Source organism: Cannabis sativa, chromosome X (genome assembly GCF_029168945.1).
Source record: "Cannabis sativa cultivar Pink pepper isolate KNU-18-1 chromosome X, ASM2916894v1, whole genome shotgun sequence".
Classification (NCBI taxonomy): domain Eukaryota; kingdom Viridiplantae; phylum Streptophyta; class Magnoliopsida; order Rosales; family Cannabaceae; genus Cannabis; species Cannabis sativa.
The window spans coordinates 6,376,990-6,392,923 of NC_083610.1; the positions used below are offsets into that span (position 1 = coordinate 6,376,990).

At 27.6% G+C, this 15,934-nt stretch overlaps 1 protein-coding gene across 1 annotated transcript; it reads right to left on the reverse strand.

The window, feature by feature from the left end:
- Positions 1-7,173: 7,173 nt before the first annotated feature.
- On the reverse strand, positions 7,174-8,376 carry LOC115707023 (NDR1/HIN1-like protein 13). The gene has a single exon (XM_030634831.2). It carries the CDS (start codon positions 8,269-8,271, stop codon positions 7,435-7,437), a length of 837 nt encoding a protein of 278 aa, XP_030490691.2. The 5' UTR covers positions 8,272-8,376; the 3' UTR covers positions 7,174-7,434.
- Between the last annotated feature and the right edge of the window lie 7,558 nt (positions 8,377-15,934).

Here is a 15,934-nt window from a genome sequence, read left to right on the forward strand (position 1 = left end):
GAAGACTTACTGCGAGCCTGTGTCATGGACTTTGAGGGTTCAAGGAGTAAGTACTTGCCTTTAATTGAATTCTTCTACAACAGTAGCTACCAAAGTGCAATAGGGGTGGCTCCTTATGAGATATTATATGGTAGAAAATGTCGTTCTCCTATTCAATGGGACGAGACGGGAGAAAGGAAGTACCTGGGTCCAGAGTTAGTGCAGAGGACCAATGAAGTTATTGATAAAATCAAGGCTCGGATGCTTGCTTCTCAAAGCAGGCAGAAAAGTTATCTTTATCCGAAGCGCAGAGATATTACATTTCAGGCAGGGGAACATGTTTTCCTGCGGGTTTCACCAATGAAAGGTATTAGACGCTTCGGAAAGAAGGGTAAGTTAAACCCTAGGTTCATTGGGCCATTTCAGATACTTGAGAAGGTTGGGCAGGTAGCGTATCGGCTAGCCTTACCACCAGCATTATTGGCTGTTCATGACGTATTTCACATTTCCATGTTAAGGAAATACGTGTCAGACCCAACTCATGTCTTGAGTTATGAAGCCCTTGAACTGCAACCAGACTTATCCTATGAAGAGCAACCTGTTCAGATTTTGGATAGAAAAGAAAAAGTTCTTCGCAACAAGACTATTGCCTTTGGTTAAGGTGCTGCGGAGGAACGATGTAAGGTGGAAGAAGCCACACAGGGAATTAGAGTCGTAATATGAGGACTCAACATCCAGAGCTATTCAGGTTAGATTTCGGGGACGAAATCCTATTAACGGGGGGATAATTGTAATGACCGCTCTAGTAATTTGGATTAGTAAAGGCAATTAGCACTAATTTTTATTATTTTATTATTATTTATGAATTTAATTATTTTGGGACCCCAATATTTAGAAATAAATATTAGAGTTGTAATTTCTCAATTCCGGAGATTTTATTAAACTCTAGGGGTATTGTTTAATTAATATGTAAAATATGCAATTTTTGTAATTTTTGCTCGGCGACAACGGAAAATGAAATGGATGGCTAGATTGATCACATGGGTAAGTTTAGAACCCTATTTCTTAGCGGGGAATATTTTAGAAAAAATAAATTATCGGGATTGACCGGGGTTATGGGATTTGATCATTTTACCCCTAATCTTGGAAAATATTTAAGTTTGATTTAAAGGGTAATTTAGTCTTTTTCTAGGAGTGGATTAGTGGCTGCCCTACCTTTTGACACCTAGCATTTTAATGAATTCAGCAAAGGATTAGATAAATCCTTTTCATTTGAGAAATTAAGGAAGTGAGAGAAAAGCCAAAATTGAGGAAATTCATTCCGTTTCCTCTCTTTCTTTGTTCGGCCAGCCTAGACCAGAAGGAAATTCAGTTCTTCTTCTTTGTTTTGCTGCAATCAACTAGGGAATCAAGCACTCTTGAAGCTAAGGGCATCCATCTAGCACGAGATTTCCGTTCAGGTTGGCCAGCATACTTGAATTCGGAAAACAGGTAAGAACTGTGTATAATGTGTGATATGAATATTCGAATGTGTGTATGTGTTAATATATATACATGCTTATTTGTTGTGATTCATACACTACCAACACTTGTACGGTTGCGGTACAGAGTGCATTGGTAAGGTGTATGATGTTTGGAAGTACATCATGGTGTTACCAGCACTTGTACGGAAAGGTACGAGGTGTCTGTGGTACAACACTTAACGGTACTCGAGGTGTGGTCCATACCCTACCTACACTAGTACGATGGTATACTGAGTGCATGTGGTACATGGTACATGGTCGTATCCTAGTTAGAACGTTCATACTCATCTGTTAAGCTCTGTAAATAGGTGTATGAGCGCCTATTTACAGGTCGGAAATTATATGATGTGTTATATGCATTTCTTACTGAGTCTGTTGACTCACAGTTTCTACTTTCATGTGTAGGTAAAGGAAAGGCTATGACTGAACAGGAGTGAACCCGAGCTCAGATGGGATTGTACATGTCAAGCGGCGCGACCTGGAGTGTTCGGTCTCGGGACATCTGGGAGTTGTATTTTGAAAGTCGCTGTGCGACCTAGAACTTGTGTATTTTGAAATGTATAATTTGAAAAGTAAATTTTACAAAGTTTGAAAACGGGATCCCGGAATTTGTAAATATTATATTATATTACAAAGTTTAATAATTAAAGCAAAAGTTTTAATTTAACACGTTTTTCGAGAAATATTTTTGATTAGCAAAGATTGCACAATAATTGAAAAAGCACTGTAGCGTGCCTTAGCATTAAGGCGTTACACTTATTTACTAGTTATTGAACTATAAGCACTTAATCAAGTTGATTTTTTATTATTTAGTAATTAAAATATTTTTCACTATAAGCACAAACTACTTATTTTACAAATTTTCAAAAAAAAAAAAAAAAGAAGTTATTTTACCAATTTGAATTCTTCACATAAAATTAAATACATCTTCATGGGCTCAATAATAATGAGGTTGAAAGCACACGATACACGCCCATAATCTCCAGGGAGCCCATTGGGCTATAAATCAGTAAACACAAGCCCATAAAACCAAAACTAAAGATCTTAAGGTACACTAAATTATAATACACATTATAATTTGTAATTAGTTAGAAGTATTAATTATACAATTGAAATTAATTGATGTGACTATCATTATTCTTTGAGAAATACTAAGGAGCACCTTACCTTAAGGTGTCAAGCATTGTAAGAGATGACTTATCGTTATTGGTACAAATTAATATCAAATCACATTTATAAAACTATTAACCATTCATAACGTGCCACCTTGGTATGGTGTTGGGTACCATAAAATACCTAATAGCAATGCTATATTCTTTATGTTGTAAGAGCAACTCCAATGCAAGCATTTTAAAAAATAGCTAACAATTTTCACATTATCTTAAAATATTATATTTTATTTTTTCTTTCATTCACATTATTTTTGACTACTTTACTCTTAAAATTACTCCAATGCTAAGCAATTTTAGAAGTCAAGAGAATGGACCCACACTCTATTATTTAATATATTATTAAAGTACATTTAATATTTTAAATATTATATTAATACACCTTTTGATAGAAAAATTATAAAAAAATAAAAAAATAATTCAACTACTATTGCTAGACAGTAGCAATTGTAGTAGCCCACACAATTTTCTTTAGTGGTCAAGCAATCAAGATTGCTTTTCTTGGACTGACAAAGGCTTGATGAGCAATCAGTATTGGAGCTGCTTTAAGAACACTTAATTGTTGGAAATGAGGAAGCATGACTAAGCTAAGAATAATATGCAAAATCCTAGATATTATGAAGGGTGGCACCAATTAACTCAAATATTTCAATGTTTTCCATTAATTTCTTTATGTTATTATGCTCTAGCTCAATAATTTTATATTTTTAATAATGAAAATACTTAAACTTTAACAGTTTTAAGTTCGATTTCTAAATTATTGTATTGCCCATAAAATTTATCATTCATCTCTGATACTTTCATTGTCCGAATTGTCTCAAATCTTAAAGTATTTTTATGATACAAAAGTGTGAAACACCGACTTAAATCTAAAACTCTGTTATGATCTACATAGTTTAGAAATACTAACTCATGAAATTTAATAATGATAGTTTATGAACCTCATGTCATATAAGTATGTTCAAAGTTCATATTTTAGTCATTGAAAATAGATGAATTTAAATATTAGATTGATAAAAATCACAGAAGAAAAGCAAGTGGTAATATAGCTACAAATAACTATACTTTACTTTTGCCTAAATAACGTGGGACCAACCAAAGAAACAAATGTACATATATAAATATGCTCTTCAAGAAATTTACATTGTACAAACATAACATAATGACTAGTGACACATGAAGAACCGACACAAGATGATTTCCTTGTTGCTTTATTATCATTATGAATCCTATATTCATATTCCCAATCTCAAATAAATACAACTTTTATTTATTACTAATAACTAAGTACTACACCAATGTGAACTATACTTTATACTAAATAATTATCTAAATCAAAAAGGTGAAATAATTAAAAAATATATATTTTTATATTATCTCAAATCCCAATAGTAGTGTAACTTATAAGAAGGGAGATTTGATTTAGACATTTTGTGATGTGTAGTGGGGTTAGGTTAGGTGCAAACTTTTTGGGTTGTTCCCCCCAAAAAAATTATAAAAAATAAATAAAAATTATATTTTTTTTCTTTAATTTGTTGTACTTATGTATTTATGATGAGTTTGAGTTATGTATTGTATTGAATGAGAAATAATAAAAAAGTGTAAGAATATTGTGAATAAGAGAGGGGAAGGAAAGTAAAAGCAAAGAAAAAGGGTGAGTGTGTCTTTTGTGTATTGGTTGTAAAGTGTTTTCTTATTAACCATTCACACACAAACCACGTGCACCCCAATTTAATCTCCACTTCCTACTTCTCTGTATTACTATTTTTGTTGAAGATTGTTATTGGGTACCAATAATTTTTAATATATACTTTCTATAGGTGACGTTTTATAATTGGTTAGTAATATTTCTTAAAAATTATTTTCTTAAATTATATGAGACTCAATACTTAATTACACCAATAACAGTATGACATCGAGAAAGATATTAGCAATTCTCATTTTATTTGTCGTTATTAGTCACTAGTATTGTCTAACATCATAAAGAGATAGTGTCTTACAGTGATCAATTGTTTTATAATAATTATTAGATGGCTAAGTAGAATTTCTACTCTAACATGTATCAAACTTTCACATGTATTAAATTATGTTTTAAATTTTGAAGCCGTTAAAAAGTTCTTCTAAACTATTGATATTAGAGAGTCTCACTAGGGTCATTTTAAATATTTTGGAAGCTTTGTTCTAATTTTAAAAATTAAATCCATAACAAAAGAGAAAAGTATAATTTATAAATAATATTTTTAAATATCTTATCATATGGTTATATATATATATTACTAAAAAAAACTCAAATTATTTTATTAAATAATTATTGATTTCAATACAACTTAAAAAAATGATAAAAAAAAAGAATATGAAAGTTTAAAAAATAATAAATAGTAGTAATATAAATATATTTCTTTTTTCATGGGAGTGATCAACGAAAAATTGTTAGCCCATTGAAAAGTTGGGTTCATACAAAAAAAAATAAAAAAAAACTAAAGTATATTGAATCCTATGGAGTAGCCCAGCTTGTATAACTATATATAGGACCGAGCCTGAGTCTCATAATGGTAATATGTGGAAACTTAATACCATACAGAAAATGTATGTGTTACTTCTCTCATTGTCAATTAATTTTGAGATGGGACTCATTCATCTTAATCCTAAATTCTAACATGGTATCGGTTTCCAAAAAGAAGAGCCAAAATAAACACTTGGGACCCGAGAATAGTGAGCCAAAAGAGTCACTTGTGATTGAGCCGTGCAAAATTGGTGAGTAAAAATAGTCACCATTATAGAGAGTCTCGTATTGATAATGTGTGGAACTTAAATACCATACATAAAGTGCATAGACTACTCCACTCATTACCAATTATACTTAATTAATTATATAAATAGTACACTTATTATTATTTGAATTTTTAAATATTTACATGTTATTTTAACAATTATAAGATACATCATTGTAAAATGTTATTTAGAATTATGACTACCAACATAACAAAAATATAAGAGATTGCACCTTTTATTAGGTGTGGTGAAGCATATAATTACTTAAAAAACTTTTAAGACAATCTTTTACGCCAAAATAAATATATAAAAAAAATAAATCGATAAATATAAGGAATAGATATTGGTTATATTTATTTAATTATGTTTCTTGTTAATTAATTGTCGGAAATCTTTCATTTTTTTTATTACCTAACCAAAAAAACTATATGTGGTATTCATTTAGTACTAAACTACATATTGTTCATCAAATTGAGGTAGAAATGAAGTTTTGAATATTTTTTATTTCTACATAGAAAAAACTTTAAAAAATAATTATGATTGCTCATTATTTTTATATATTTTTCTTAAAAAGAAGTTAATTACATCAAGAATAAAAATCTTTGAATATAAAACTAGCTAATTGAGTAAATTTGAAAAAATAAATCTATGTCACCTTATTGCATAATATTAATACTCTAGATTTAATTAACTTTGATATATAAAAAGAAATACATATATATGACTAGTATTGCAAATTTGCAATGTAAATAGCTCTAAGAAATAATTAATAATAACAACCATATATATAGGCAATTTTCTTACTCATTATGAACAAAGACTAAGAAGTTAAAAAAAAAAATTAAAATAAATAATAGTCATTGACCAATAATACAATTATAGTGAAGTATTTAATTTTTGATGCCTTTCTTCTCAACCGCTAGTTGACAACTCACATTATATTCAACCCTCTCTTAACTCTTAAGTAAGCAATTAAATTCTAATAATAATAATAATAATAATAATAATAATAAATTTCTTTCAAAAAAAAAAAAAAAAAAAAATAATAATAATAATAATAATAATAATAAATTTCTTTCAAAAAAAAATAAATAATAATAATAATTTTTAAAATAAATAAAATGACCAAGTAATAATCATTTACCTATAAGAGCATAATAATACAATAATAATGACAATAATTAAAAATAATAAAATTAATAATAGGGATAAACTAAAAGAAGAAAAAGGCTATGCTCATTAATTTTGATACTCGTAAATTATTAAGTTGTAATCCATTGTACATTCCCAAATCAATTATCACATTTTCCATTTTTTTTTAAGTGTGCTACTTATAATTTTTACACTTAAAATTATATGTTGGAATTTTTTCTTAATTTTTTTATTGTAGAATTTATTATAGTTATAATATTATTTACGTAAATTATTTTGAATAATTTATAAAATTAAAAATAGAGTTAATGTTAAAAAAAATTAAAATATATTTTTAACACTGTAAATTATTTCAAATTTTTTAATAATTTACAAAAATAATATTATAACACTATAACAAACATATATTTAAAAAAAATTCAACCAACATATATTTTGAAGCACACAAATAGAAGTTATAATAAGATGTTCACCACACTTATCTTTTTTAAAATATATTTATATTTTTATGATCATTATTAACATTTCACAATAATTATAACACAAAATAAATAATAATAATAATAATAATAAAAAAGAGAGAATATTATCACATTGTATTGATATATATCAAAATTCAGATTCACTTTTACAACATCTCAACCAATCAAAATGTGACACGAATTAAAATAAAAATAAAAATTTAAACATTTCCACAAATTTCCATTAACCTCTACTATAAACCTCTTAGGCTTTGTATGTTTTTTTTTTTCTTTTTTCTCAAAAATAATCAAATTAAAAAAAAATGGCATAATTGAAAAGATTTGAAAAAAAAAATGAATGAATTTTGAAAAAAAAGATCAAAATGTAAATTTCCAGATCTTGATTCGAAGATCAACCTTACATTTGGCGCCGGAAACTGACGCAATCACCGGCGAAGATTTCTTACCTTTCGGCGGCGCCACCACACCTTTGATTCCTTCACACGTAACCCTAATTCCAACCTTCTTACTACTCTTCAAGCTCTCCATCTTCACTTTCACATTCGTATCCATCTGAATCTTCAAACCAAGACCGTTCCTCTTCTTCAGATCAGATCTAATCGCAGCCGTTGAATCCGTATCCAGATCCTGCGAAGCTGCAACGATCGTACGGAAACTCGTCTCGTTCTTCTTGTCGCTGATGAAGGCAGGGATGGTTCCGTTACCGATTTGGATGTCTCCGCCTCTGGTGGCAGAGGCGGTGACGGTGAAAGCGTCGTAGAAGAAGGTGAGGTGGTTGTTAGGGTTTTCTGATGAGATCGTTATGTTGAAAAGAGTAGTGAGGTGAGATGAAGAAGTGTCTGGAGAAGTTGTGAGATTGAGCTTAGTAATGCGGAGTGAATCGACGGTGAATTGAGGTCTGTTCGGGTGGTATAGTACGTAGACGGCAGCGGCAGCTATGGCGGCGAGTAAGCCGAGTAAGAGGAGTAAGAGAATCGTCCAGAAACAACAGCAGCAGCAGATGTTGCGGTTGCTACGACGGCGGTGGTTGTGACGGTTTCGGTACTGTGGTTGTGGTCGGTACGGTTGTTGTCGGAGCTGAGCAGGTTTCGCTGCTGTCGGATTGTTAATTGCTGCTTGTGGTTGTGGTGGTGGTGCTGTTGTGGTGGCGGCGGTGGCGGTGGGTTTGGAAGAAGGGTGGACTCTGTCTGCCATTTTTGTTAGATGGGTTTAGAGGGAGAAAGGAAAGTTTAGAGAGAGAAAGTGAGATTTGTGAATGGTGTGAGGAGTGAGTTTTTAAGAGAAAAGAAAAGAAAAGAACAGAAAAGAAAAGAAAATAGAGAGAGAGAGAGAGAGAGAGAGAGAGAGAGAGAGAGAGAGAGAGAGAGAGAGAGAGAGAGAGAGAGAGAGAGAGAGACTTGATGCCCGAAAAGGGTTGGTGACACGTCATCAGTTATTGGGAATCTGTTTTGCCTTGCTTTCAACTCTTCCAAAATTGGTTATTACTATAAATAAATAAATATAATTTTCAGTAAAAATAAATAAATAAATAAATATAATTATTGTTATTATGTGTTATATAGGGTGTAACACCATATTAATTTGCGAATTAACAGTTTCTTATATTATATATAGGGGAGTTAAGTTATATATTATTTTTTATTTTTTTATTTTAAAATTTATGGTTTGAGATTTGAGTTGGTCTACTAATTTTTATGTGGATTGCTCTATTAATTGTTATTTGGGTTACAATGTAAATTTTCGTAAAAATATAAATAAAATTATTTTAAAGTATAAAAATAAAAAACTTTCTATTATTAATTAAATCAAATTATGTAGGATTCCATATTGATTTACACCAATAATAATGTCATACAGTATCTCTTAGAATTTTTCATAATAAAATGAATAAATAGGATTTTTTGCTTCTAAATTATGATTTTTGTTAAATTTTATCTCTTGAACTTTTCTATGCTACAAAAATTTCTACCAAATTATACAAATCGTTGCAAATATCTCCTCTAATTATATTCTACTCATTTTCATAATAATTTAGTTATGTAGTTATATAGGTAAATTTATGAATAGTGACTTTTGAGCTACTTAGGCCTCGTTTGGGGGAGCTTTTTAAAAAACTAAAATCACTTTTGAAAAAAATTATGAGTTAATATGTGTTTAGTAAAATTGAAAAAATAGCTTTTCAAAAATTTAGGTGAAATTTATAGCTTTTAGGAAAAGTTGGCCCACCCTAGCTTTGTGATTTTAGCTTTTAAGAGAAGCTACAATTTTAGTTTAATGAATTTTTCACTTGACCCAATTGCCCTCATCTAATTTTAAAATTCCACATTTACCAATTAATTTTAGGGTTTCTTACATTCTTTCAATCTCATCCTTATTCAAAAAAAAAAAATCATTCTGATCAAAAACTACTCAACAATCATCTTATTATTATTATTATTATTATTATTATTATTATTATTATTATTAGTAGTAGTAGTAGTAGTAGTAGTAAAAGTCTAATTTATTGTTTTATTATATAAATATTTAAAAGAATTAAATATTATAAGAAAAAAATTATCGTAATTTATAATATAATAAATAATATTTATAAATATATTAATATGTATAAAATTATTTAAATAAATTAGATAACAAGTGTCATACATATTTTAGTAATTATATATTTAACAATTATTTAATCATTTAGCTTACCAAACACTTATATACAACTTTTTCAACTCACAGCTGTTTTAAAATTATATTTACCAAACACTCAGTAGTTTTTCTCACACGGCTACATACTGTTTTTTTCTCACAAAGACAACTACATCTCGCTTTTTCCCACAAAGACAACTGTGCCAGCCCTTAATGTTTTGTTTATTTATAAATAAATGATCAAAATACAATTATAAAGGTATTTTTAGTAATTTTATAGTTAAGGCATAATTTTTATAACAAAAAAAAAAAATTAAGGAAGCGAAACTCTATAAGAATTATAGTTCGGGAGATAAATATTTATTCTAATAAAAATTTAATTACACTAACAATAGTATGGCAAGATATTTTTTTAATGATAATAAATTTTTTGGTTTGTAAATTTATAATTCTAAAGTATATATATTTTCTTAGTTTGTGAAATTGGAGAAAGTAAGAAGCTAAAACTAAACTCCATATTAATTGGGTAATGGGTATGGAATCTCTAGTATGGTCCTATATTACTCATAGATAAGAGTAAGCAAACTATAGTTATCTATTTTTGTATATAAATACAAATTATGAGATATTCCATAAATAATATTTTTTACAATATTTTATATGAATTTATGAATTATATTATTGACATAAACTATTTTCCAAAAAAAAAAAAAGAATATATAATGGTCTATTTTTATCACTGAAAATTTTAACTTCCTTTTTTTAGGTGTTTAGGAGTCTTTTAGAGAAATATTTTCATTAATTATGTGAATTTTCATGAAATTATATGGTCAATATCCTAATTTAAGAACACAAAGCCAACTCATTGGTAGGTGGCTCAGCCTCTTTTCTATAAAAATCACAATAAGTTTAGTGAATATTTCTTTTAATATCACTAAATTTTTTTTATAAAAAATAATGGTAAGTATTAAGTCCTCTTGGGATTTTTTTTTTTTAAATATATAATAAAACCACTAATTTCAAGCTTCAACCTTGGTAATATAACACTTAACTTACAAGTTTAGTCCTTACCAAAAAAAAGACTAACAATTTTAGTGAAATATTAATCATTTCTTTTTAAAATAATAATTAATAAAAATTAAACCCCTCCTTTTAATTTAGTGAGATGATTAATTTTGACACAAAAAAAAAAATGCAACTTAATAAAAATGATTTGTAATTGTACTTAGGTTGGCATGACAATATTATATGCAATTATGCTTAGATGTAAGTAATAATAATAATTTATTATTGAAAAATTTATCATCATTAATTATTAGTTCTAACACTCCGATATGATAACATGCATATATAACAAATATAATATTTATTATTAATTGAATTAAAATTACTTAAGATTTTGGTACATAAATGAAAACCAATTGAAACTAAGATGATATATATGGGTAAGTTTATATTACACTTCCTAATTAAATCGGTGTTTTGGTAAATTTTCTATTTGTTTCATTTCAACATTTAAATTAGTTTGTTAGTTTATTTTTTATGATCTTTTTAAATTTTTCAGAAAATTTCAAATAATTTACAACACTAAAAATAAGATTTACATATTTTATTGTATACACAATTTTTTTTATATACATGTGGTATGTAACTATTTAATTTTTTTTTTTTTTTGAAATTATAAATTATTCAAAAATTTATGAAAATTCACAAATGATCTTACATAGTTACAACGTATGTTTAAAAAAAAATATTGCTAAAAGATATCACTGGCATTCTTCTCAATATTATTGGTGCAATTAAGTATTTGGTCTCATATAACTTAAGAAAATAGTTTTTAAGAAATATCGCTAACCAATTATAAGACGCAAAATATAAAAGATACTGTACACCACTAGTGCTTAATAATAATACTAAAAAAATATCAAAACAGATAAAAAATCTACACGAACTAACTCTTTAAAACGGTCTAGTACAAAAATTTCCATTATATATAATACACTCACTTAAACATATAACTAATATAATATTATATACTAATTGAATATAAATTTATTAAGTAATCACCTAACCTAATCCTATTTTTTTTTATTAATTTGTTATTATATATATATATTTTATATAGTCTTTCTTAGTGTGTGGAATAAATGGTCCAGATCGGTGATTGGTCAATTTTACATTTGTTGAACTTGGACACGTGATTGAGTAATTTGTCAGAAACCAAACTTCATTTTATTATTATTATTAAATTTTAAACTAATTGATATTTTTAATTTTAAACTTTGATCTCTATTAAATTATATCTTAGAATTTTTTTTGAACGTTAAAAATTTTCTCCAAACTATTGATATTGTTAGATTTAAGAACTTTTATCCATTTTCATTTAATTTTACTAATTCGGTGATTATCCGTGTACTAATCCCCAAACTTTAATATTTATGAAATCATATTCCTCAAACTTTGACATGTACAATGTACTAAATTATCTCCTTTGAACTTTTATTCATGTTAGACTTTTCTAACTAGAATTGGGCAAAAGATCTTAAATCCAATAATCTCAATAACTCAAGAGAAATTTTTAACGACCTTAAAAGTTCAAGGACAAAATTTGGTACATGTCAACGTTCGGGGACAAAAATCCTAATTAGTTTTATTTTAATTTTAAAGAATATTGTATATAAAAAGATAATTTAGATTTTTATCCCCTGAACTTTAACATGTACTAAATCATTCTATCTAAACTTTTCTGGTCTTTAAAATTTCTCCACGAACTATTGAAATTGTTGGATTTAAAGACTTTTGTCCAATTTACTAAAGAAAATCTTACATGAATAAAAATTTAAGAGTCACAATTCAATACATGTCAAAGTTCAGGAGACATGATTTTAAAAATATCAATGTTTGAGAAGCACGTACGATTTAATTAGTATATGGACAATTGTCATATTAGCAAAATTGAATGAAATTAGACAAGTTTTTAAATTCAACAATTTTAATAATTTAAGGAGAATTTTTAATAACTTGAAAAGTGTAAGGAATATAATTTAGTACATATCATTATCAATGTTTAAAGAGTAAAAATCCTAAAATAAAAAAATCATTAAGCAACAAAATAGATTTTCAATTAATTATATATAAGTAAAGAATAAACATCTTTTGATAACATAAAAACATAGATAGATGTAAACACCTTATAAGTCCAACAAATTACCTAATTATCACAAAAACAAAGGTAGGTGATTCATAAATCATAATAATAATAATTACGTTATAGAGATTCATTGTTACGTTACAATTATATATATTATTTATTTAAGATTATATATGTGTAATAAAATTTTGAATTTTTTTTAGTAGACTCTTAAAAAATTATTTTGGTAAATTCTTTATATGTTTCAGTATTAAAAAATATATAATATAATATTTTTTTTCATGATCACGTACATTGTAACTAATAACTATTTAGAATCATTTATATATTTTTTTTTAAAAAATAAATTGTTTACAAAATTTAAGTTTAAATAGATAATTACAATACGTATAAAAAAAATAATTGTACGTGTAACAAAATATGTAAATCTTATTTTCACTATTGTAAACTACTCGATTTTTAAAAAAAAATTCTAAGTGGTCCTAATAAATAACTATTACTTACACGATTATGAATAAATTGACTAAACTTTTTTTTATATGCTGAAATAATTAAATAGCGAGTCTACCGAAACACTCTTTTAAAGGATTGTACATTTGTACGTACAATAAACTTACCCTAATTAATTTTTTTTATTAAGAAATAACTTGTTTTTTCATGCTCTTGAAATTAAGATATGAACTAAACTGTCATACACACAACAATATAATATTAAGTTTCATCTAAAATAAATGTAATTGGTAAGTAAAAAAATTACCATATTACTTTGTGTAATATTTTTATACATATTTATATTGTAGAATTAGCTGAGGATTGCAACTTAAAAGAAAAATATTTTAGTGTTTATTTTAAGTGCAAATTAATATCATCACTTGCTAAATATTTGACTAAAAAAATACAAAATTATAAATAGATAGAATAGAAGAGAGAGGTGTGGTGGACTAAAATGATTATGGTGGTCAAAGATGTAGAGGATCAATATGCTTAGAAAGAATAGAAAGAATACTCCACCGACTACTTGTAGGGAAATTATATTTTATTAGATGAAACTATATATATTTATATAATATTATTAGATGTAGATGATTAATATATATATATATAATATTAATGAATATTTGGCATTAATTAATAGTTAATATTATATTTTAGACATATGATAAATTATACCCATGCAGATTACTAGATTGCATCACATGCTAGCTAGGTAGGTTTTCTTCATGCCATTTTTTCTTAAGCAAATTAGTAACATTTTTGAGTATATAATAATAATATATTCCTATTAATATATTCTCTAATTGTTTGCGCTTAGTAAACTCTTTCTCAAATAAGATGAAAAAATAAGTATGATATTCCATCTGTCTAAATCTCAGCTAAAGAATGTGCATTGTTAGTTGAGAAAATGACAGCAAGGACAAAAAGTTAGAGCTCGAAAAATTTATCATTTGTGAGAAGAGTTTTATTGATCAATTCAGTTTCATTGACTATACATTCATACTAAAGTCAAATTATGGTGCTTCTAAAGAAAATTCTTAAAGAGATCTTGAGAGGTTTCTCTGGAAGAGACAAGCAGCTTTGCTTAGTCCAGGAGCAATGGCCTGGGATTCAGTGTGTAGGCCTAAAGGAGAAAGGGGTTTAGGCTTCAAAAATATAGTGAAATGGAACAAAGCAGCCATGATTAAATATGTTTGGACAATTACTACAAAGAACGATAACATGTGGGTCAAATGAGTGCACCATGTATATTAATAAAGAAGAGAATTTGTGAGAATATAAAGCTCCCACTACAACAAATTTAAGCTTTAGGGGCGACCAATTTAGAGGCGACTTTATGTCGCCTCTAATAATAGGAGTATTAGGGGCGACAATACAGTGTCGCCCCTAAAGGAATCTGATTATTTTTTATATATAATTTGTATACTATTAGGGGCGACTTTATAATTAATAGAGGCGACATTGTCGCCCCTAATAAAATTGAAATATATTTGTTGTGTTTGGGCGGGATTTTTCCCGCTAATAGTATTAGGAGCGACTTTTGTCGCCTCTAAAAATTTAATCTGACACACTTTATTTATTAGGGGCGACCTTTAGGGGCGACTTTTGTCGCCCCTAAAAGTTTACTTTTATATATAAAAAAACCCTAACATCTTCCCTAACCCCATTATCTATTTTATTTTTTTTCTGCGTTTTTTCTTTCACTCTGAATATCAACCAAAATACTAGAAAAACCAGCCACCCTTGCTTTGTGCGTTGTCTACGCCTTGCCCTTACCGCCCAGTCGTCCCCCGTCCCCGCCTCCACCCCTTCCTGCTCTCTTTCTTTCTCACCCCAATCGACGGAGCCATTATCGACCTGACCGTGTGTCGTCTTCGTCCCCGACCAGCCCCTCCACTTCCTTTGCTGCTGGTTCACCATTTTTCTAGCTGATTTTCATGGTGTGGTATTTATAATAATTTTATTTTTTAATTATTTAATAATAAATATTATTAATTTTTGTATGCTTTTTCTTTTTTAAAATCTAATATATATATATATATATATATATACACTTTATTGCCATCTTTCAGATATATTTTAGAGTTTTTAAGAGAGAAACTTCACCAATCTCAAATCTGAATGTAAGAAATTCTTTAGCCTACCTTTATGAATGGGTTTATTGAGGAGTTCAGAAAAAAAAAATTAATTTTTAGAAGCACTTGAGTCAAGTATGAAGAAGGAACATTGAGCTTTAGTTCTCCATTAAATTTAATGGAAGATGAGGTTGGAAGGCGTTGGTCTTTGGGCTTCTTCAAGAGCTTTAATCTTATTTTTTTATTATCTTTTTAGTACTATTTTCTTAACTTGTAAATGAGATAGTAAAAAATATACAAATATAAATAAATATGTATGTGTATACAAATGTACAGAGTTGTTTATTTATAGTTTTTTTGGCACATCATGAATTTCTCTAATCTGTACAATTATATTTAATATAGTAATTATATAAAATAACAAATGGAAAAATAAAATGAGAAAAAAGAAAAGAAAAAGAAAAGAAAAAGAAAACATTGTATGTTTAACGTACCCATATCA

Coding starts and splice junctions, on each gene's coding strand:
- LOC115707023 (XM_030634831.2), bottom strand. CDS start 8,271: ATGGCAGACAGAGTCCACCCTTCTTCCAAACCCACCGCCACCGCCGCC.